At 44.8% G+C, this 25,325-nt stretch overlaps 1 protein-coding gene across 2 annotated transcripts in view; it reads right to left on the reverse strand.

Moving 5' to 3' along the window:
• The window catches only part of rev1 (REV1 DNA directed polymerase), a 141,337-nt gene that overhangs the window by 49,879 nt on the left and 66,133 nt on the right, over nt 1-25,325 (reverse strand). For both annotated transcript variants that reach the window (XR_011591337.1, XM_070873050.1), the window contains exons 11-14: nt 16,617-16,771; nt 13,443-13,562; nt 11,175-11,395; nt 4,661-4,833 (exon numbers count right to left, since the gene is read on the reverse strand). Coding sequence is in view for 1 of the 2 variants with exons in the window: in XM_070873050.1 (XP_070729151.1) it covers nt 4,661-4,833; nt 11,175-11,395; nt 13,443-13,562; nt 16,617-16,771 (669 nt within the window). In the remaining variant the exon portion in view is untranslated. The remainder of the gene's footprint in view (nt 1-4,660; nt 4,834-11,174; nt 11,396-13,442; nt 13,563-16,616; nt 16,772-25,325) is intronic.

A 25,325-nucleotide genomic window follows, 5' to 3' on the forward strand; every position in this document is an offset into this window, starting at 1 on the left:
TTTTTCTTTTCTTTATCAGTAAGTAACATTTAGCATTGTTGTTGTCAAATTAAGTTAATCTAGGGATTAAGTCATGGCAGGAGAGCTCGGACACGTGTTATGCTCCTCCTGTATTATGTGGGAAGTCAGGGACGCTTCCGGTGTCCCTGACGACCACATGTGCGGGAAGTGCATCCGGCTGCAGCTCCTGATGGACCACACTGTGGCACTGGAGCTGCGAGTGGATTCACTCTGGAGCATCCACGTTGCTGAGAATGACGTGAATAGCACGTTTAGTGAGTTGGTCTTACTGCAGGTAAAGGGTACACAGCCAGATAGGGAATGGGTGACCAACAGGAAGAGCAGTGCAAGGAAGGTAGTGCAGGGGTCCCCTGCGGTCATCCCCCTGCAAAACAGATACACCGCTTTGGGTACTGTTTGGGGGGGGGGGGGATGACTCATCAGCAGCAGCCAAGTTCATGGCACCGTGGGTGGCTCGGCTGCACAGGAGGGCAGGAAAAAGAGTGGGAGAGCTATAGTGATAGGGGATTCGATTGTAAGGGGAATAGATAGGCGTTTCTGCGGCCGCAACCGAGACTCCAGGATGGTATGTTGCCTCCCTGGTGCAAGGGTCAAGGATGTCTCGGAGTGGGTGCAGGCCATTCTGAAAGGGAAGGGTTAACAGCCAGTTGTCGTGATGCATATAGGTACCAACAATATAGGTAAAAAACTGGATGAGGTCCTACAGGACGAATTTAGGGAGCTAGGAGCTAAATTAAAAAGTAGGACCTCAAAAGTAGTAATCTCAGGATTGCTACCAGTGCCACGTGCTAGTCAGAATAGGATTTGCAGGATAGCTCAGATGAATACGTGGCTTAAGGAGTGGTGTAGAAGGGAGGGATTCAAATTCCTGGGACATTGGAATCGATTCTGGGGGAGGTGGGACTAGTACAAACCAGACGATCTGCACCTGGGCAGGACCGGAACCAATGTCCTCGGGGTAGTGTTTGCTAGTGCTGTTGGGGAGGAGTTAAACTAATATGGGGACCGAATCAAAAAATAGAAAGAAGACAAGTAAAAGTGGAGGGCAGAGAAACCCAAGGCTAAAAGCAAAAAGGGCCAGATTACAGCAAAATTATAAGGGGGCAAAGTGTGTTAGAAAGACAAGCCTGAAGGCTCTGTACCTCAATGCGAGGAGTATTCGGAATAAGGTGGACGAATTAACTGCGCAGATAATGTGGATAAATGTGAGATTATCCACTTTGGGGGCAAAAACATGAAGACAGATTATCTGAATGGCGGCAGATTAGGAAAATGGGAGGTGCAACGAGACCTGGGTGTCATCGTTCATCAGTCATTGAAAGTTGGCATGCAGGTACAGCAGGCTGTGAAGACGGCAAATGTTATGTTGGCCTTCATAGCTAGGAGATTTGAGTATAGGAGCAGGGAGGTTTTACTGCAGTTGTACAGGGCCTTGGCGAGGCCTCACCTGGAATATTGTGTTCAGTTTTGGTCTCCTAATCTGAGGAAGGACGTTCTTGCTATTGAGGGAGTGCAGCGAATGATTCCCGGGATGGCTGGACTGACATATGGAGGAGAGACTGGATCAACTTGGCCTTTATACATTGGAATTTAGAAGGATGAGAGGGGATCTCATAGAAACATATAAGATTCTGACGGGACGGGACAGGTTAGATGCGGGTAGAATGTTCCCGATGTTGGGGAAGTCCAGAACCAGGGGACACAGTCTTAGGATAATGGGTAGGCTATTTCGGACTGAGATGAGGAGAAACTTCTTCACTCAGAGAGTTGTTAACCTGTGGAATTCCCTGCCTTAGAGAGTTGTTGATGCCAGTTAATTGGATATATTCAAGAGGGAGTTAGATATGGCCCTTACGGCTAAGGGGATCAAGGGGTATGGAGAGAAAGCAGGAAAGGGGTACTGAGGGAATGATCAGCCATGATCTTATTGAATGGTGGTGCAGGCTCGAAGGCATACTCCTGCACCTATTTTCTATGTTTCTATGATCATAGCATCCTTTGACTTGTATGCTATGGTTTTGGCCTAATTGTTCAACATTCTATTACCTTTAATGATTACTGCTTTGAATTAGTTGGAGTCATTGAACATCAGCTCTACTAAGACACCTAGGATTCGTTTAACTTCATCTGTAGCTATTTTAACACCAGTTATGGAATATGTGCGGGGTCTAGTTCCTTCCTATGTATAGCACTTTACACATCTCTGCATTAAATTTCATTTGTGATGCTTTTACCCACTTAAATATCTTGTCCAACTCATTCTGTAATTTCTGAGCTGCCTCTTCCGATACCATTGCTCTTCCGAGTTTAGTTTAATCTCACCACTTTGCATTGCGTTTCTGATTCAGGTCATTTATAGATATTAGAAACAGTAGTGGTCTTAATCTCTGAGGCATTCCCCCTCAATACCTTCCTCCACTTTTGACATAATGTGCACTCAGTGTGTTTACCGAGCCAGTTCTTTATGCATTGCCAAGGTTTATCCTAAATTCACAAAGCTTTGAGTTACATTCATAGCCTTTCATGTGGAGCTTCATCCAAAAAGCCTTTTGGAAGTCAAGGTATACCACGTCATAGGGTTTTTCAGTCCAGTTATAGATTATCACTTCCTCAAAAAATGTCAAGGTGGTTAGTCAAGACAGGATCTTCCCTTTCTGAATCTACATTGACTGCTCACTAGGTTGTTATTGTACAAATTATCCTCAAATTTACCCCGATTACTGCTATCAAGCTCAGCATTATAACTCTAAAGACGCTCCACATTTTTTTTGCCTGAAGTGTTGTTGAGAGTGAGATTAGATTAGGTGACTCATGGAGAAAAAACATTAACATGGGCTTAATGGGCCAAATGGCTAGTTTCTATGCCGTAACCTATGATTCTAGATACCTATGATATAGACCATATTAAAGACCCTTTAAGACTTTGTGTAGGTTGCATCTAAGCAAACTATTTTACAGCAAAATCATTTTGGGAAATTAAACATAGGAACAGGAGTAGGCCATTTAGCTCCTTGAGCCTGTTCCGCCATTCAATGAGATCATAATTGATGTGACATAATTCCACATACACGCCTTTGCCTTGTAATCCCTTAATACCTTTGGTTAACAAAAATCTATCAATCTCAGATTTAAAATCAACAAATGACCTAGCATCAACTGCCATGTGCAAAAAAGAGTTCCAAACTTCTACTACCCTTTGTATGTAGAAGTGTTTGCTAACTTCACTCCTGAAAAGCCTGGCTCTAATTTTTAGGCTATGTTCCCTAGTGCTAGACTCTACAACCAGTGGAAATAGTTTCTCTCTATCTACTCTATCTGTTCCCCTTAATATCTTGAAAAGTTTGATCAAATCACCCCATGATTTTCTAAATTCCAAAGAATGCAACCCTCATTTGTGTACTCTCTCCTCGTAATTTAACCGTTGGAGTCCAGTTCTCATTCTAGTAAATCAACGCTGCACTCACTCCAAAGCCAATATATCCTTCCTACGTTGTGGTGCCCAGAACTGAACACAGTACTCCAGGTGTGGTCTTACCAGGGCTTTGCATCGCTATAACTTGACTTCTACCCCCTTGTATTCTAGTCTTCTAGAGCATTCCATTAGACTTTTTGATTATTTTCTGTACCTGTACCTAAAAACATAATTTTTAGAAAATAGAAATAGCAATACCTGTATTATTTTTAGAATAAGAAAAAGTAATTCAGTTCATCCAGTTGTTTCAGAATAGGATGCGACGATGATTCAAAAATATATCCTTTCAACTTTTGGCTAAATAAAGAACACTTTTTTTTAGAAACTGAACCAGCCTCAAATGACACTATCTGTTCCAACTGGGGAATTTTCAGAAGTTTTAACTTGCTCATGCATCACAAGAACACATCTAGAAAATGTACATATTTTTTTATGTACCACACATCATTTTTAGGCCAGTCTTTGGGAAGTTTTGTAGGAGCTGGACTGATTCACCCATCATATTTTACTGACTTCGTGGGGGCAGAAGAAATAACTCATCTTCAAATCATTACGTCCACCAGGCAACACAATACGAGATTGGAACTCATTATATAAGGAATTACAGGTCATAAAAGTATACCATTAAGTGGCTTTTATTTAAATATTCTCAAATTGCAATCATGGAACAGATTGTAGCCAAAGGCACGGGGTTGACTTGAGCTCTTTTCACAATAATCTCTCATACACTGACATTTTCTGTCTTTAATTCCAACCTACTCCATTCTGTGTCCATTGTTATTTTGGCTTTAACAGTTGCTAGCAAGAAAAAAATGAATCAGAATCGGAGGGGAACTGATGACCAGAACAACAAAATGAGGACAGGATATGCTGGTGCTCGTGGAATTGGCTATGAATTGCAGAAATATAATTATGCTAATGGCTGGAAGGTTTAACAGCAAAAATGAAAATTCAACAATCATTTTGCTTTAGAGTCTGTATTAAATTCAATCTTCAAGTAAACTGCTACACTTTTAGGTGTGTGCGTTGGGGAGGGGTGGGGGAATGACTTGGAATCAAAAGTAACTCATCTGTGAATTTATCTTGCCGATGTCGGTCTAAAATATTATTTCTTACTGGCATTATATAATGCTAGTTTTAGAAACAACCATTAACAATTTACCATACCTGGTAACATTGTCACAAATTCCATGCCCACCAAACTTAGCCGGTTCTGTAGGTGCACCAGCTTTTCTCATCATTACTTTAAGAGTTAGACGCTTCCCTTTCATTCCAGACATTTCTAGTCGTCGCTGGATTTCCTCCGCAAGGTTGAGAAGAAATACCTCAGCCTCTTTCGTCTGCGGGAAGGAAAGAAGACAAGAATACTACAATTCAAAACCTTTAGCACAAAAAGTAACTTGCACACCACAAGCAGAAGCAAAACTTACAATATATGTGCACTTGCTCATGACCTTCCACCTCTAAATTGTCAAAAATCTTTACAAATATAGACACTCGTAAAGTGCTTTATTTATATATAAAATATTTATTTTAAAGTGGTAAGTTGTAAAAACAATATGACAAGACTACTGCACACATTTATGAATTTTTGTTTCAAAATATAATTGAGTTACATGGAGAATGAATAATCTGGAGCTGGATTTTCGAGGGGTTTGCGACCGGGTTTTCGGCACATTTTGACCCTCCGTGGTAAAAACCCAGTCGGGATCCTCGGCTCCTTGTTTGTGGCGGCGATGGGAAGTACCGCCGGACATGTTACGACGCGGATTGCGTTACTGACCGAGTTTCGGCAATCTCCCGACCCGTACACCGAACCCAGAACACCCCAGCCCTGCCAGCAGCGGTAAATTAGAAAACCTGCAAAAAAAGTTAACGTTTTTATTTTTTTGCAGCGATTTGTTAGCAAAGGGTCTTGGTAATGTTGCTTGAATGTTTTTTGAATTTTTTTCCCGCCTCCCAGGGCCTCTCTCGCAGCGCAAATTACCCCGCACTAAAGTTGGCGAAACTCGTGTGTTGCGCCGCAAATAATTGTGCACGCCTCCCTTTGCGACCAAAGGCTTGTCCTAAAACCGGTAATGCAGCAAAAACTGTAATTTTCACGTATCGCTACTGTTTTCACCCAAAAACCCTAAAACCCGAAAATCCAGCTCAGTGTTACAAGCAGAGACAAAAGCAAATGATGGTTACGACGTTAAACATTACATTTCCGGATTTAACAGGGGTTTCCCCTTTCCATTTTCTCGCCTTCCTGTTATGTTGAAGTTCATATCTTCCATTACTGCCTCTAGCTGCCAATATCAGTTGAGAGAGAAATAGAGTTAACTTTATCCCATTGTTTCTCTCTCCACAAATACAACCTAACCTGCTGAGTGTTTCCAGCATTTTCTGTGTTTATTGTCACAAAGAATGTAGTTTGTGATTTTTGTTAGGGCCATTTTGATGCTGTAGGCAACGTGGAAGACGGATTGAAGAGATTCAAACGGAGTTGTGCAAGAGAAATTGCACAAAGGTTCAAGACAACAATACATTCAAGGACCTTGGGGAGGAAAGGGAGGTTCGAATGGGGTGATAGTTAACAAGGACTGAGGGATCAAGGCTAGTTGTTTTTAAGGGGAGGGTGATGGCAGTTTTTAAAAGGGAGATGAAATCTCAGCTAGGGAGAGAGCAAGGGAGAGAAAGGGAGGAAAAACATGTTGCAGGTCTAGCATAGGAATGGATTAGTGAAATTGAGTTGGGAGCAAGAGCAAGCTGTGGAGGAATCAGAATGGTTGGTCTCAATTTAGATGACAAAGAAATCCATGAGCTCCTCACGCTTGCTGTTCTTTGAAAATCACCTCGTAGGTCTACCTTTCTTGCAACCTCCATTCTCACCACTGGCAGTCACACCCTGGACAACTCCCAGCCTTCCTCATCTCATAATCCTCAACAACATTTCCCAAAGTTCTCAGACTCATCACGTCACTGACACTTACTACCTGCTCCCTATCATCCTTTCTGAGCCATTTGTTGACCACTCAATATTGTCTCTTTGGCCAAATATTTGTAGGCATAATCAGTCTCCCTTTTTCCTTATCATTAACCAGCATCCTTTCAAAACTGCAATCACCACCTCTCCCTTAAAAATCCCAACTTGGTCCATCCATCCATCCTAACTGCCACTCCATCACAAATATCCCCTTCCTTTCTCAGATTCATGAACACTATCAGCAGCCAACTCTGATCTCGGCTTTCCAACCATGCACTACTTGAAGCTCTCCAGTTTGGTTACTGTCTCCTGCATTACACCCAGACTATCCTGCTGAAAATTTGGTGTGGTTTGACTCTTTAACCTTTCTGCAGCTTTCAACATGGTTGATCATTCCATCCGCCCCACTGTTTCTCCTCTGTTGCCTACCTTTGTGGCACCACCTATCCCAACAATGCCAGTACCTTTCCTCTAATGGTTTCCTGTCCTATTCCCAATATGTTACCTCTGAAATGCACCATCCTTATATTCATAAGCATGCGATCAGCTACCATATGCATGTGGATGACACGCATCATTACTGCTCCACTGCCAGCCTACATTCCATGACTAATGTTATGCTGTTTGATTACCAGTCTGACATTTAATCATAGAAACATAGAAAATAGGTGCAGGAGTAGGCCATTCGGCCCTTCGAGTCTGCACCAACATTTAATATGATCATGGCTGATCATGCAACTTCAGTATCCCATTCCTGCTTTCTCTCCATATCCCTTGATCCCTTTAGCCGTAAGGGCCACATCTAACTCCCTTTTGAATATATCGAACAAACTAGCCTCAACAATTTTCTGCGGCAGAGAATTCCACAGGTTCACAATTCTCCGAGTGAAGTTTCTCCTCATCTTGGTCCTAAATGGCATACCACTTATCCTTAGACTGTGACCCCTGGTTCTGGACTTCCCCAACATCGGGAACATTCTATCTGCCTTTAACCTGTCCAATCCCGTCAGAATTTTGGATATTTCTATGAGATCCCCTCTCATTCTTCTAAATTCCAGTGAATATAAGCCTAGCCGATCCAGTCTTTCTTCATGTCAGTCCTGCCATCCCGGGAATCAGTCTGGTGAACCTTCGCTGCACTCCCTCAATAGCAAGAATGTCCTTTCTCAGATTAGGACACCAAAACTGTGCACAATATTCAAGGTGTGGCCTTACCAAGGCCCTGTACAATTGCAGCAAGACCTCCCTGCTCCTATACCCAAATCCTCTCGCTATGAAGGTCAACATGCCATTTGCCTTCTTCACCGCCTGCTGTATCTGCATGCCAACTTTCAATGACTGATGTACCATGACACCCAGGTCTCGTTGCACCTCCCCTTTTCTTAATCTGTCACCATTCAGATAATATTCTGCATTCCTGTTTTTGCCACCAAAGTGGATAACCTCACATTTATCTACATTATACTGCATCTGCCATGCATTTGCCCACTCACCTAACCTGTCCAAGTCACCCTGCAGCCTCTTAGCATCCTCCTCAGAGCTCACACTGCCACCCAACTTAGTGCCACCTGCAAAATTGGAGATATTACATTCAATTTCTTTGTCTGAATCATTAATGTATATTGTAAATAGCTGGAGTCCCAGCACTGAACCTTGCGGTACCCCACTAGTCACTGCCTGCCATTCTGAAAAGGACCCGTTTATTCCTACTCTTTGCTTCCTGTCTGCCAACCAGTTCTCTATTCACGTCGATACATTACCCCGTCAATACAATCATGGATGAACCAGGACTTTTCCACTTCATTATAGTCAAGACTGATGTCATCTTGTTCCACTCTTGCCAGAAACTCCACATCTCAGTTGTCAATTTCATCCCTCTGCCCACTCATGCTGAATCTGATGCTATGCAACATCAATGTCCTGCCCCAACCTAGAAGTGAGATTCAAACCCCACATCCAACCAGTCACCATAACCCATCTGTATACCTACCTCATCCCCACAGCTGCCAAAACATTCTTCCATACCTTTGTCATCTCCAGATTTGATGGCTGGAATTTTAATACTTTGCCGGTTTTGGAGCGGCAAGGGCTCAGATGCGGTCAGGAATCTCGCCTGCAAAATCCGACCAGCCAATCTTAAATTTAAAATGTGGTTAAATCTGAGGCATGTCAGCCTCAGTATATTTAAATGGACGACCCGCCACTTGGGAGCGGGTTGGTTGTCCGCCTCAGTTAAAACCGGAGGTGGGCGGGTTGGAGATGGCATCTGGTCGGGATTCAGATTTTTAACACCATAAACATTCCCACCCGCTTTTTGGGTTAAAATCCCACCCGATATTAATTGAGCAGTGGCCTTAAAGAACAGATTAGCCGCTAAACATCAGAATCCGCTACAGACCCCAGACTACATGTGAGCAATTCCATGGGATATCCTCCAATGCAATTTAATTATTGAGCAAAGTGCAATATTGTGATTCTGATCTAGAGAATTTCTGATTTTAGCTGTGCCATCACAGGAACAGAGCATGTACAGGTATAATTAAGAGGGGGAAAACAGAGTACGAGAGGAAGTGTGCAGGAAACATAAAAACTGACTGCAAAAGCTTCTATAAATATGTGAAGAGAAAAAGATTAGTGAAGGCAAACGTAGGTCCCTTGCAGTCGGATTCAGGTGAATTTATAATGGGGAACAAAGAAATGGCAGACCAATTGAACAAATACTTCGGTTCTGTCTTCACGAAGGAAGACACAAATAACCTTCCGAATGTACTAGGGGACAGTGGGTCTAGTGAGAAGAAGGAACTGAAGGATATCCTTATTAGGCGGGAAATTGTGTTCGGGAAATTGATGGGATTGAAGGCCGATAAATCCCGGGGCCTGATAGTCTGCATCATAGAGTACTTAAGGAAGTGGCCCTAGAAATAGTGGTTGCATTGGTGATCATTTTCCAACAGTCTATCAACTCTAGATCAGTTCCTATGGACTGGAGGGTAGCTAATGTAACATCACTTTTTAAAAAAGGAGAGAGAAAACGGGTAATTATAGACCAGTTAGCCTGACATCAGTAGTGGGGAAAATGTTGGAATCAATCATTAAGGATGAAATAGCAGCGTATTTGGAAAGCAGTGACAGGATCGGACCAAGTCAGCATGGATTTATGAAAGGGAAATCATGCTTGACGAATCTTCTGGAATTTTTTGAGGATGTAACTAGCAGAGTGGACAAGGGAGAACCAGTGGATGTGGTGTATTTGGACTTTCAAAAGGCTTTTGACATGGTCCCACACAAGAGATTGGTGTGCAAAATCAAAGCGCATGGTATTGGGGGTAATGTACTGACGTGGATAGAGAACTGATTGGCAGACAGGAAGCAGAGAGTCGGGATAAACGGGTCCTTTTCAGAGTGGCAGGCAGTGACTAGTGGAGTCTCGCAGGGCTCAGTGCTGCGACCCCATCTCTTTACAATATACATTAACGATTTAGATGAAGGAATAGAGTGTAATATCTCCAAGTTTGCGGATGACACTAAACTAGGTGGCGGTGTGAGCTGTGAGGAGGACGCTAAGAGGTTGCAGGGTGACTTGGACAGGTTAGGTGAGCGGGCAAATGCATGGCAGATGCAGTATAATGTGGATAAATGTGAGGTTATCAATTTTGGGGGCAAAAACACGGAGGCAGAATATTATCTGGATGGCGGCAGATTAGGAAAAGGGGAGGTGCAACGAGACCTGGGTGTCATGGTTCATCAGTCATTGAAAGTGGGCATGCAGGTACAGCAGGCGGTGAAGAAGGCAAATGTTATGTTGACCTTCATAGCTAGGGGATTTGAGTATAGGAGCAGGGAGGTCTTACTGCAGTTGTACAGGGCCTTAGTTAGTGTGGCTTCACTTGGAATATTGTATTCAGTTTTGGTCTCCTAATCTGAGGAAGGACGTTCTTACTATTGAGGGAGTGCAGCGAAGGTTCACCAGACTGATTCCAGGGATGGCTGGACTGTCATATGAGGGGAGACTGGATCAACTGGGCCTTTATTCACTGGAGTTTAGAAGCATGAGAGGGGATCTCAAAGAAACGTATAAGATTCTGACGGGACTGGACAGGTTAGATGCGGGAAGAATGTTCCCGATGTTGGGGAAGTCCAGAATCAGGGGACATAGTCTTAGGATAAGGGGTAGGCCATTTAGGACTGAGATGAGGAGAAACCTCTTCACTCAGAGAGTTATAAACCTATGGAATTCCCTGCCGCAGAGAGTTGTTGACGCCAGTTCATTGGATATATTCAAGAGGGAGTTAGATGTGGCCCTTACGGCTAAAGGGATCAAGGGGTATGGAGAGAAAGCAGGAAAGGGGTACTGAGGGAATGATCAGCCATGATCTTATTGAATGGTGGTGCAGGCTCGAAGGGCCTACTCCTGCACCTATTTTCTATGTTTCTAAATGTTTCCCCATAGAAAAGAAAATGGGGAAATTCTCGAAATACTAGTGTCTCTACACTGACAGAAAAAGTGTGTGCTAGAATAGGTTACATTTTCTCATTTTAGTTGATAGATACCACCCTTTCATCTACGATGCTTATTTTAGACAGAAGAGATTTGCAACCAGATTGCTTACAAATCATTTAATTGGAATGAAACTCAGGTTGAGGTGCAAAATAAAATTACTATTTACATGAATACTGGATTGTGACTTCACAAAAATATTACCAATACTTTACCTGACTAAACCGGATGCCATAGTTGATCTCTGCAGATACAGATTTCCGCTCTTTCTCTGTTCGGACTGGCCTATCATCTAGACCACGGCAGAATCTGTAAAGCATTTGGCCTGTTTTGGGACCAAATTCCTTTTGAAGTCTTGGCATCAAAATCTGCTGGAGTTCTCCACATGTTTTAACACCAAAGGATGCCATTCTATATTCTAATGTCCTTCCAACTCCTAAATACACCAGCGGCAATATCAATTTAATGTAAATAGGTAAAAGAAAATGATGATGAGGAGAAAAAGAAAAAGAGGGCTTAACATCATACTGCAGGATTCGACAGGCATTTTTCTCCTATAAACAAAGAAATAATTTACGGCTCACTTTTACCCTGATCTTTTTCTTCTACTGATAATTTTAGCCAAAAATGTAAATGTTCAATTTCTTAATTACTCTAAAAATCAGTCAGAAAATTAACACATCTTCATCAAAAATTCACTAATTTGAACTGCATTATATAAAAGCAACCTAAAATGATTTAACTTAAAAAACTCAAACACTTAAAAAAAAAATCACTATCTGATTATTCATCGTATAATGCACCCAAGTTGAAAATCTTCCCTCCAATAAGTAAAACATCTAGGCCTCAGACATGTGACTACATATTCTGTTGTCAGATTTTTAAAAAAAAACACTGGTTCTGAAGCATATTGTTGGAATTTAAAACTAGGATATTTAAAATGTGTCAAACTGCTCAGTATAAGTATGAGTCAAATGCCATCCTATATAAACTGTTAAGTTCAATATTTGTCTTATTTGTATATTGACTGTTCCAAAATATGATTGTTTAAAGTTCACTAATTCCTTTTTAAAATAAGCAACATATTATTTTCTCACCAGGATATTATAATAAGCAGAAAATAAAATTAATTGGGCCTGGCAAAGTGGCATAAGCTGGGTAGGTAAGGCAAAATATTAAATGATAAAGGGAGCAAGCATGACAGTGGGATTAGACTGGGTGGCTCATGTGGAGAAAAACATCGCTGCCAACTTGGTGATCTGAATGATTAGTTTCTGTGCTGTTCCATGCTCTGATTTTATAAGTGCATACAACTTTTGCCCATAAATCACATTATTTATGTAAAATAAAAAACTTTTCTTGTCACTCTACTTAAAGGGGAATATCACTGTAAATGAAAGTGCATAGTGTAAAATAGGTTAGGTTTTTTATTTCTTAAATTCACTATTCTAGATCTCATTTTTTTGATTCGATCCATTTGAACACAACATCAACAATGAAGTAATATAGTACTCAATACTAATATTGTATTCTATTTATGGGACCTTGTTGATCCCTGGCCACTATCTCCATCCCTTTCCCTGGGAACTGTCCGAGGCTGAAAAAGACAATTTGCAACCTTGGTGTCGTATTTGACCTCCAGATGAGCTTCCGACTACATATCCACTCCATCATCAAAACCACCTACTTCCACCTCCATAACATCGCCTGATTCCGCCCCGTCTCAGCTCATCTGCTACTGAAACTCTCATCCATGCCCATTACCTTTAGACTTGACTATTTCAATGCTCACCTGGCTGGGCTCCCTTCTTCCACCCGCCATAAACTTGAGCTTATCCAAAACTCTGCTGTCCGTATCCTAACTCGCACCAAGTTCCGTTCACCCATCACTCCAATGTAGGTCAGCGAGCACAGGATTCCGTCTAGCAACACCTCAATTTTAAAATTCTCATTGTTGCTTTCAAATCCTTCCCCATCTCTAACCTCCTCCAGCCCTACACCAGCTCCAATTCTGGCCTCTTGCATATCCCTGATTTTAAGCACTCCATCATTGGTGGTTAAGCCTTCAGCTACCTAGACCCCAAGCTCTGGAATTCCCTTCCTAAACCTCGCCACCTCTCTCTCCTCTTTTAAGACACTCCTTAAAATCTAGCTCTTTGACCAAGCTTTTGTTTATCGTAATATCTCCTTATATACCTCGGTGTCAAATCTTGTTTGATAATGCTCCTGTGAAGGGCGTTGGGACACGTTGCTACTTTAAAGACGCTATATAAATGCAAATTGTTGTTGTATGCAAATTGACTGCTGCATTTTCCTACATTATAACATTGACGACAAAAGTACTTAATTGGCTATGAAATGCTTTTGGGACATCCTTTGGTCATGGAAGGCATTATATAAATGCAAGTTCTTTCTTTAGGGTTTACGACATTTCCAAGAGATGTTAATTGTCAAAACTGTCCATACCAAGCAATCAGGCTTACCTGGCAGATTGCTCACAAGTTGATCTCTGATAAAATCATCAACTTCCTCTGGTTTTAAATAATACTGCCCATCTGGTTTGGCCTTACGGGTGGCCATTCTGGCCAGCAGAATGTTCGATCCTATTGAACACAACATCAACAATGATGTAATATCGTACCTGCCAGTAAATGGAACTCCTACAGCTCTTCATTTTTTGGCTAACTTTCTCACCATTCTCTCTTCTCCTAAAGGTATCAACCCATCTGGGGAGTATGATTCTACAAGCCTCAGTTGTCCTCCAGTACCTCACCCAAATAACCATGTTTCATGCACGAGCCTAGACACTTGAGTGTTTTTCACTTCAGAACATCACAGCGATCCCAATCCTGTCCTGGTATCCACCAACGTACTTTCCAACATGGGTCAGTGGATAGTAATGAGGACCTGTTTGATCTTCCCCTTCCTAGGCTATGGCGGCGAGATGTATTTTAGTGCCCGTACCATCACATGACTGAGATCAGAAATCTCAGCACAGATTAGAAATCAAAGCTACAATCTTCATTCATACATGCATAATACAGCACTAGGAATAAAATAAAATATTTCCAGTGAGGTCATAAACACATGAGGCCCAATTTTCCCCAACCCCTTTTTTCGGCGCACTTACCTTAAATGCGCTAACGTTGCGCACTGGAAACGGCGCCGAAAAAAAAGTGGCCCCATTCTGCCCCGGTGTCCCAGCGTGGCGTAGCTAGTGAAGTGGGGGGCAGAGCAACAGTCCAGCGCAGAAAGCACTGCCGGCAGCTGCGCGCATGCTCCTGCCCTCCCAGTGTCCCCTGCGGGCTGTGAGCAGCACCCGATGCTCGCAGCCCCTATCCCCGGCCGAAGGGACGCCCCGATCTTCGCCGCACCCTATCCCCGGACAAGTGGCTTCCCGCATCTGCCGGCCAGCTGAAGGACTTCAGTTTTATTTTTTATTTATTGATGGTTGTGCTTGAGTTTTCATTCGGGGGGGGGGGGGGGGGGGGGGGGTGAGGAGGAGTTGTTTTTTTTGGGGGGGGGGAAAGAAAAGAGTATTTTGATGGGGACGGGGACTTTAAAAAAAAACTTGATTCTGGCATAAAGGTAGGACTTCTATTTTTTATTTGTTATTGATTGATTGCTTATTACTTTTTGTGGTTTGTTTAATGCTTTGTAAGTCTTGGTGCAGGTCCTCTCAGCTTCCTTGTATATTTTATTTGTTATTGAATGCTTATTTTTGTGTTTTGTTTAGTGCTTTAAATGTACTAACCTGCGCCGAATTCTTAACTGCCCACAATGTTTTTCAGAGCTGGCCACATACGCTGACCTAAGTCGATTTGGAGTAAGTTTTAGCTGACCAAAGTGGCATAAATGGCCAAAACTGGCGTAAGTGTCTGGGAACTTTTGAAAAAAAAACTGAACTAAAAAAAAAATCGAACCTAACTGACTTACTCTGGAGCAAATTTTGGGGGGAAAATTTAAACTTACGCCAGAAAAAACAACTTACTCCAAAAAAAATTGATGCAAGTCATGGCCAAAATTGGGCCCATGGCTAGCAATGCAAATTTTAAGGTCAAATTTATTGTAACATTTTTGAAATGTTTCAACAGGAGCATAGGTGAAGTAGCAGATTAAGAATGTCAGATAAAGGTTATCTTTTACAGTAACAATTATTGGCATACGGTATGTTGTACAAAATTTGGTTCACCATAAAATCTATATTCAGTGCTGAAGTTTCATATTCTATGACTACAAACCTTATGCACCAGTGTGTGACCAATACATCTGATTTTACAATAAATAATTTCAATATCAGAATGTGCCTTGATTTTGTACCGAGTCAGCGTTTGTAGATAAAAGCGCACACATACCAAAAGAATCAATTAATTGCTCACCAAGTTTGTTGAAAATCCAACCTCTTGTTTGCTATTTAAGGGTCAAATTAGTGTTTGAGAATGGTATATCTTTGGATAAGGAATGGTTTCCAGCATACTAGTTTTAAAAGATTTAAAAAAAAAACGATTAAGTTATTGAGATACCCTATGATTACTGAGGCACAGAGAGATATGCGCCATACTAATTTGAAAGGAGCAATATTAGGTAAGAAATCATTTATTTAATGCTTTTAGGTTACTGAAATGACAAGCTAGGATTCATGGAAGAATTGATACATGAACATAGCTGCAGGCACATTGTCATAGTTTAGATTATGATGCTTCAAAATGTAACTAACTGAATTACAGAATTTTTACAGTTTGATGTGATTTGTGTAGCATTTAACAATTCTCACAAACCTCAATTAACAGAAAGAATGATACTTAGGGAGGGAATTCCAGAACTTAGGGCCGAGATGACTGAAGGCACAGCTGCCAATTATGCAGTAAAGGGATTCAGAAAAGGCCAGAGTTGGAGGAAAGGAAAGTTCTTAAAGGGTTATAGGGCTGGAGAAGGTTACAGAAGTAGGGTGGGTGAGGCTAGGAAGGTATTTCAACTTGAGGATGAGCATTTTAAATTTCAGACATGGGGGGCGGGGGGTGCATGTCAGTGAGCACAAGAGCTGAACGAGTTTTGGTGCGGGATAGAACATGGGCATCGAACTATTCCAAAGTGCCAAAAGAACACAAGAAATAGCAGGAGTAGGCCATACAGCCCATCGAGCCTGCTCTGCCATTGATTAAGATCATGGTTGAACTTCAACTTCAGCTCCACTTTCCTGCCCTATCCCCATATGCCTCGATTCCCTTAGTGCCCAAAAATCTATCGATCGCAGTCTTGAATATACTCAACGACTGAGCAACCACATCTTCTCTGGGGTAGAGAATTATAAGTTTCATAACCCTCTGAATGAAGACGTTTCTCCTTATTTCAGTCCTAAATGGCCAACCCCTTATCCTGAGACTATGACTCCTAGTTCTAGACTTTCCAGCCAGGGGAAACAGCCTCCCAACATCTCCCCAGTCAAGCCCTAAGAATTTTATACGTTTCAATACATTCTCTCCTCATATGACAGCCCTCTCATCCCAGGATTCAATCTAGTAAACCTTTGTTGCACTCTCTCTGAGACAAGTATATCCGACCTTAAATTATTTTTCTATTCTGAAATGGAAATGCTATAAATATATTCAATATTGCACATAATTTAAAGGCGTAATTTCTATTACTTAGATACATACCCATTCCAACTGATGCAGTGCATTTTGTTTTTTCTTTGATCTCAGAGCGAACAACAGTTGCTATCTCATCAGGTGTCAACTCAGTTTCTGCACAAATTGATGTTACATCTACAAGAGCTTCATCACAGCTGACAGCTTCAATATCATAAGTATAGCTAAATACAGATAAGACAAGGGAAGTGAGTTATTGTATATTGTCTTAAACATATTGCAGTGGTTAGTTTTTGAAAGGTGGAATAAGAGGCTATAGAGATGGCACACATCTCTTTCAATGCTGGGATCCAGGTTATAATCCAGACTAGATAGATGGGTTGAAAGTTTAATTGACTATCTAATATAGGAGCTGAAGTGAAACAAATTTGGCAATCTTAATTCAGTTCTTAAGTGATCAAAGATTCACATTGTAAAACTGACCATACTTTCACACCAAACTGACTATCTCATTTGGAAAGACCATCCACAGTGAGCAAATTCTGTGGGGCGAGCTAAAGCATTGTTGAGGGCAAACAGACTGAGTTTAAACCTGTATCAAGGCTGTTTTGCACTCTATCTACTGTCAACTGATGTTGGCAATTGGTAATAAAAGGCGAGAAAGTGCTCAATTCCCTAGCACTGATTTCCCTGACTTTGATCAATACATAATTCCCCAATGTACACATATATATATATATATATATATGTAATATATATAAAAAAACAGAAACAGTGAAATGAATGACACTACCGACCAAAAATGCTACATTTAAAATACTGTTCAACTCATTTACCTCTCGCACCCACCTCACATAACTACCAGAAAGCACAGACTAGTCATACTGCAAACAATTGTGTTCCACCTGTCATCTATAGGTAGTCCCACCTGTCATCTATAGGTAAAGGACAAGTAGTAAATAACTAGTTTCAATGAAGTTCTGAGGAACAAGAAGCTTTGTGTACCTGGTGAAAATCCTCAGGAGCTGATTCTATTTAGTGTGATTTCAATCAAATGTTAAATGTTAAATGTATTTGGATTTTATAGCAACTATGGGCCCAAGTTTCGGGCCGCGCTGGACGGCCGTTTTTTGCGCCACAAAGTGCGCCTAAAAAAACTCACCTATTCTCCGGCTCCCCGCAGGTCCTCTGGAGCTGGGCGCGGCACAGCACAAGATGTGGGGGGCAGAGCCAGGTCCCTGCGCTGAAAACAGTGCCGGGACCTCTGCACATACGCGCTACAGTGGGCGCGCATGTGCAGTAGCTCCAGGCGCCCAAAACTGTGGGAGGGGCCCGAAGCACGCAGCCCCGAGCCCTAGCCTCACTGGGGCTGCGTGGTGAAGGCTCACCTCCCACCCGACCCGACTTGACTCCCGCTCCCTGGACCCGACTTGACTCACGCTCCCTGAACCCGACCCGACCCCCGCTCTCCCACCCCCCCCCACCTCCGCTTCCCACCCCCCGAGCAACCCGACCTCCGCCCCCCCCCCGCGGTGACCCGACCTCCGCTCCCCACCCCCCCGACCTCCACAACTCCCCCCTCCGACCCGACCTCCGCTCCCCCGACTCCCCCCCGAACCCGACCTCCGCTCCCCCCCCCCAACCCCCCAATCTCCGCAACTCCCCCCCCGATCTCCGCGACTCTCCCATCCCCCCCCGATCTCCGCGACTCTCACCTCCCTCCCCCGATCTCCACGACTCCCCCCCCGATCTCCGCGACTCCCGCCCCCCGATCTCCGCGACTCCCGCCCCCCGATCTCCGCGACTCCCCCCGCCCCGATCTCCGCGACTCCCCCCGCCCCGATCTCCGCGACTCCCCCCGCCCCGATCTCCGCGACTCCCCCCCGCCCCGATCTCCGCGACTCCCCGCCCCGATCTCCGCGACTCCCCCCCCCGATCTCCGCGACTCTCCCCCCCGATCTCCGCGATTCCCGCCCCGATCTCCGCGACTCCCGCCCCCCGATCTCCGCGACTCCCGCCCCCCGATCTCCGCGACTCCCCCCGCCCCGATCTCCGCGACTCCCGCCCCCCGATCTCCGCGACTCCCCCCGCCCCGATCTCCGCGACTCCCCCCGCCCCGATCTCCGCGACTCCCCCCGCCCCGATCTCCGCGACTCCCCCCGCCCCGATCTCCGCGACTCCCCCCGCCCCGATCTCCGCGACTCCCCCCGCCCCGATCTCCGCGGCGACTCCCCGCCCCGATCTCCGCGACTCCCCCCCCCCGATCTCCGCGACTCCCCCCCCCGATCTCCGCGACTCCCCCCCCCGATCTCCGCGACTCCCCCCCCCCGATCTCCGCGACTCCCCCCCCCCGATCTCCGCGACTCCCCCCCCCCCGATCTCCGCGACTCCCCCCCCCCGATCTCCGCGACTCCCCCCCCCCGATCTCCGCGACTCCCCCCCCCCGATCTCCGCGACTCCCCCCCCCCGATCTCCGCGACTCCCCCCCCCCGATCTCCGCGACTCCCCCCCCCCCGATCTCCGCGACTCCCCCCCCCGATCTCCGCGACTCCCCCCCCCCCGATCTCCGCGACTCTCCCCCCCCTCCCCGATCCCGATCTCCGCGACTCTCCCCCCCCCCCCCGGTCTCTGCGACTCTCCCCCCCCCCGATCTCCGCGACTCCCCCCCCCCCGCCGATCTCCGCGACTCCCCCCCCCGATCTGCGCGACCCCGCCCCCCCCGGACCCGAGACCCGACGCCACCTCCCTGCAAATCCAGCCCGAAGTCTTGGGCCCAGCCGTGCAGCCTCCTTCTCTCCCTCCCCTCTCCTCTCCCCCTCCTCCTTCTACCCCCTCTCCTCCCCCACCCCCCTTCTCCCCCTCCCCTCGCTGTCAGAAACACAGACAGACAGAGAGATAGAGACACTGACAGAGACACACTGCGGGGGGTGGGGGGGGGCGCGTCCCAGCACGCTGTTGGAGGACTCCCGGTGCTGCAGTTGGTAAGTAGAAAATATTTTATTTATTGATTTTTTAATTTTTTACATTTTTTTATTAATTTTTTTTGATTGATTTATTGGTTGATTTATTGATGTATTTATCATTTATTATTGATGATGGCTCATTATTTGTAAAACTGAAGTGTTTAATGTTTGTAAACTTCCCTTTAAACCCCCCCACCCCCCATTCCCTACGCCTGATTTGTAACCTACGCCTGATTTTCTAAGTGTAGACAAGGTTTTTCTGAATGTACAAAAATCTACACTCAACTCCATTCTAAGTTAGTTTGGAGTATGTTTTCACTGCCTAAACTTTCATTACAGGCGTAAGTGGCCGGACACGTCCCCTTTTGAAAAAAAAAATCTGTTCCAAACTGAAACTGTTCTAACTGACTAGAACTGGAGCAAACTAAATGCCGAGAATTGCAATTTCTAAGATACTCCATTCTAAACCAGTTGCTCCAAAAAAACAGGAGCAACTCAGGCCGAAACTTGGCCCCTATAGTTCTTTAAAAGTACTAATACTGTACATTGCTAAAAACACGGCCCAAAACCCAAATGTTATTACGATCCAACCAGTTCGTACTGGCGTTTTATGCTTCCTCCCATCCTTCCTAATCTAACTATCAGAATAACCCTCTATTCCTTTCTCCCTCATATGCTTTTTTAGCCTCACGTTAAATGCAACTGTACTATTCGCTTCAACCATTCCGTGTGGTACAGTGTTTCACATTCACACCAGTCTCTGTTTTAAAAAATTTATTCCTGAGATGTGGGCGTCGCTGGCAAGGGCAGCATTTATTACCCATCCCTAATTGCCCTCGAGAAGGTGATGGTGAGCCGCCTTCTTGAACCACTGCAGCCACGTGGTGAAGATACACCCTAGGGAGGGAGTTCCAGGACTCTGACCCAGCGACGATGAAGAAATGGTGATATGTTTCCAAGTCAGGATGGTGTGTGACTTGGAGGGGAACTTGGAAGTGATGGTGTTCCCATGCGCCTGCTGCCCTTGTCCTTCTAGGTGGTAGAGGTCATGGGTTTGGGAGGTGCTGTTGAATAAGCCTTGATGAGTCGCTGCAGTGCATCTTGCAGATGGTACACACTGTAGCCACTGTATGCCGGTGATGGAGGGAGTGAATGTTTCAGGTGGTGGATGAGGTGCCAATCAATTGGGCTGCTTTATCCTGGATGGTGTCGAGCTTCGAATGTTGTTGGAGCTGCACTCATCCAGGCAAGTGGAGAGTATTCCATCACACTCCTGATTTGTGCCTCATAGATGGTGGAAAAGTTTTGGGAGCCTCTGACCAGCTCTTGTAGCCACAGTATTTATGTAGCTGGTCCAGTTAGGTTTCTGGTCAATGGTGACCCCCAGGATGTTGTTTTTGGGGGATTTGCTGATGATAATGCCACTGAATGTCAAGGGAAGGTGGTTAGATGCTCTCTTGTTGGAGATAGTCATTGCCTGGCACATGTGTAGCACAAATGTAACTTGCCACCTATCAGCCCAAGCCTGAATGCCATCCAGGTCTTGCTGCTTCCGGGCATAGATGGCTTCATTATCTGAGGAGTTGTGAATGGAACTAAACACTCTGCAATCATCAGCGAACATCCCCACTTTTGACCTTATGATGGAGGGAAGGTCATTGATGAAGCGGCTGAAGATGGATGGGCCCTGAGTAATTCCTGCAGCGATGTCCTGGTGCTGAGATGAGTGGTCTAACAGCTACAATCATTTCCTTTGTGCTAAGTATGACTCCAACCAGTGGATAGTTTTTCCCCTGATTCCCACTGACTTTAATTTTACTAGGGCTCCTTGATGCCACTCGGTTAAATGGTGCCTTGATGTCAAGGGCAGTCACTTTCACCTCGCCTCTGGAATTCTGCTCTTTTGTCCATGTTTGGACCAAGGCTGTAATGAGGTCTGCAGCCGAGTGGTTCTGGCGGAAGCAAAACTGAGCATCGGTGAGCAGGTTATTGGTAAGTGCCGCTTGGTAACACTGTCGACAACACCTTCCATCATTTTGCTGATGATTGAGAGTTGACTGATGGGCGGTAATTGGCCAAATTGGATTCGTTCTGCTTTTTGTAGACAAGACATACCTGTCAGATAGATGCCATTGTTGTAAACTGTACTGGAACAGCTTGGCTAGAGGTGTGGCTAGTTCTGGAGCACAAGTCCTCAGCACGACAGCCATAGCCTTTGCTGTATCCAGTGCGCTCAGCCATTTCTTGATATCACGTGGAGTGAATCGAATTGGCTGAAGACTGGCTTCTATGATGATGGAGGGCCTGAGGAGGAGGTGAGATTGATCATTCACTCGGCACTTCTGGCTGAAGATGGTTGCAGTGCTTCAGCCTTGTCTTTTGAACTCGTGCAATGGGCTCCGCCATCATTGAGGATGGGGATATTCATGGAGCCGCCTCCTCCTCCTGTCTGTTGTTTAATGGTCCACCACAATTTGCGACTGAATGTGGCAGGACTGCAGAGCTTTGATCTGATCCTTTGGTTGTGGAATTGCTTAGGTCTGTCTATAGCATGCTGCTTCCGTAGTTTAGCATGTAATCCTGTGTTGCAGCTTCCCCAGGTTGGCACCTCATTTTTCGGTACGGCTGGTGCTGCTGCTGGCATGCTCTTCTATACACCTCATTGAACCAGGGTTGGTTGCCTGGCTTGATGTTAATGGCAGAGTGAGAGATATACTGTGGAAACTTTCAAATCAGGCGTCAGTGGCCGGACACGCCCCCTTTTGAAGAAAAAATTCTGTTCCAAAGTGGAACTGTTCGACCTGACTAGAACGGCAGAAAAAAAAATGTGGAGAATTGCGATTTCTAAGATAGTCCACTCTCCACCAGTTGCTCCTAAAAATCAGGCGCAAATCATGTGGAAACTTGGGCCCATAGAAAATAGGTGCAGGAGTAGGCTATTCTGCCCTTTGAGCCTGCACCGCCATTCAATGAGTTCATGGCTGAACATGCAACTTCAGTACCCCATTCCTGCTTTCTCGCCATACCCCTTGATCCCCCTAGTAGTAAGGACTACATCTAACTCCTTTTTGAATATATTTAGTGAATTGGCCTCAACAACTTTCTGTGGTAGAGAATTCCACAGGTTCACCACTCTCTGGGTGAAGAAGTTTCTCCTCATCTCGGTCCTAAATGGCTTACCCCTTATCCTTAGACTGTGACCCCTGGTTCTGGACTTCCCCAACATTGGGAACATTCTTCCTGCATCTAACCTGTCTAAACCCGTCAGAATTTTAAACGTTTCTATGAAATCCCCTCTCATTCTTCTGAACTCCAGTGAATACAAGCCCAGTTGATCTAGTCTTTCTTGATATGTCAGTCCCGCAATCCCGGGAATCAGTCTGGTGAACCTTCGCTGCACTCCCTCAATAGCAAGAATGTCCTTCCTCAAGTTAGGAGACCAAAACTGTACACAATACTCCAGGTGTGGCCTCACCAAGGCCCTGTACAACTGTAGCAACACCTCCCTGCCCCTGTACTCAAATCCCCTCGCTATGAAGGCCAACATGCCATTTGCTTTCTTAACCGCCTGCTGTACCTGCATGCCAACCTTCAATGACTGATGTACCATGACACCCAGGTCTCGTTGCACCTCCCCTTTTCCTAATCTGTCACCATTCAGATAATAGTCTGTCTCTCTGTTTTTACCACCAAAGTGGATAACCTCACATTTATCCACATTATACTTCATCTGCCATGCATTTGCCCACTCACCTAACCTATCCAAGTCACTCTGCAGCCTCATAGCATCCTCCTCGCAGCTCACACTGCCACCCAACTTAGTGTCATCCGCAAATTTGGAGATACATTTAATCCCCTCGTCCAAATCATTAATGTACAATGTAAACAGCTGGGGCCCCAGCACAGAACCTTGCGGTACCCCACTAGTCACTGCCTGCCATTCTGAAAAGTACCCATTTACTCCTACTCTTTGCTTCCTGTCTGACAACCAGTTCTCAATCCATGTCAGCACACTACCTCCAATCCCATGTGCATTAACTTTGCACATTAATCTCTTGTGTGGGACCTTGTCGAAAGCCTTCTGAAAGTCCAAATATACCATATCAACTGGTTCTCCCTTGTCCACTCTACTGGAAACATCCTCAAAAAATTCCAGAAGATTTGTCAAGCATGATTTCCCTTTCACAAATCCATGCTGACTTGGACCTATCATGTCACCTCTTTCCAAATGCGCTGCTATGACATCCTTAATAATTGATTCCATCATTTTGCCCACTACTGATGTCAGGCTGACCGGTCTATAATTCCCTGTTTTCTCTCTCCCTCCTTTTTAAAAAGTGGGGTTACATTGGCTACCCTCCACTCCATAGGAACTGATCCAGAGTCTATGGAATGTTGGAAAATGACTGTCAATGCATCCGCTATTTCCAAGGCCACCTCCTTAAGTACTCTGGGATGCAGTCCATCAGGCCCTGGGGATTTATTGGCCTTCAATCCCATCAATTTCCCCAACACAATTTCCCGACTAATAAGGATTTCCCTCAGTTCCTCCTTCTTACTAGACCCTGTGACCCCTTTTATATCCGGAAGGTTGCTTGTGTCCTCCTTAGTGAATACCGAACCAAAGTACTTGTTCAATTGGTCTGCCATTTCTTCGTTCCCCGTTATGACTTCCCCTGATTCTGACTGCAGGGGACCTACGTTTGTCTTTACTAACCTTTTTCTCTTTACATATCTATAGAAACTTTTGCAGTCCGTCTTAATGTTCCCTGCAAGCGTCCTCTTGTACTCTATTTTCCCTGCCCTAATTAAACCCTTTGTCCTCCTCTGCTGAGTTCTAAATTTCTCCCAGTCCCCAGGTTCACTGCTATTTCTGGCCAATTTGTATGCCACTTCCTTGGCTTTAATACTATCCCTGATTTCTCTTGATAGCCACGGTTGCACGGTTGAGCCATCTTCCCTTTTTTATTTTTACGCCAGGCAGGGATGTACAATTGTTGTAGTTCATCCATGCGGTCTCTAAATGTCTGCCATTCGCCATCCACAGTCAACCCCTCAAGTATTATTCGCTAATCTATCCTAGCCAATTCACGCCTCATACCTTCAAAGTTACCCTTCTTTAAGTTCTGGACCATGGTCTCTGAATTAACTATTTCATTCTCCATCCTAATGTAAAATTCCACCATATTATGGTCACTCTTCCCCAAGGGGCCTCGCACGAGATTGCTAATTAATCCTCTCTCATTGCACAACACCCAGTCTAAGATGGCCTCCCCCCTAGTTGGTCCCTCGACATATTGGTCTAGAAAACCATCCCTTATGCACCCCAGGAAATCCTCCTCCACCGTATTGCTTCCAGTTTGGTTAGCCCAATCTATATGCATATTAAAGTCACCCATGATAACTGCTGCACCTTTATTGCATGCACCCCTAATTTCCTGTTTGGTGCCCTCCCCAACATCACTACTACTGTTTGGAGGTCTGTACACAACTCCCACTAACGTTTTTTGCCCTTTGGTGTTCTGCAGCTCTACCCATATAGATTCCACATCATCCAAGCTAATGTCCTTCCTAACTATTGCATTAATCTCCTCTTTAACCAGCAATGCTACCCCACCTCCTTTTCCTTTTATTCGATCCTTCCTGAATGTTGAATACCCATGGCTGTTGAGTTCCCAGCCCTGATCATCCTGGAGCCACGTCTCCGTAATCCCAATCACATCATATCCGTTAACATCTATTTGCACAGTTAATTTATCCACCTTACTACGGATACTCCTTGCATTAAGACACAAAGCATTCAGGCTTGTTTTTT

Source organism: Pristiophorus japonicus, unplaced genomic scaffold (assembly GCF_044704955.1).
Source record: "Pristiophorus japonicus isolate sPriJap1 unplaced genomic scaffold, sPriJap1.hap1 HAP1_SCAFFOLD_409, whole genome shotgun sequence".
NCBI classification, from domain to species: Eukaryota; Metazoa; Chordata; class Chondrichthyes; family Pristiophoridae; genus Pristiophorus; species Pristiophorus japonicus.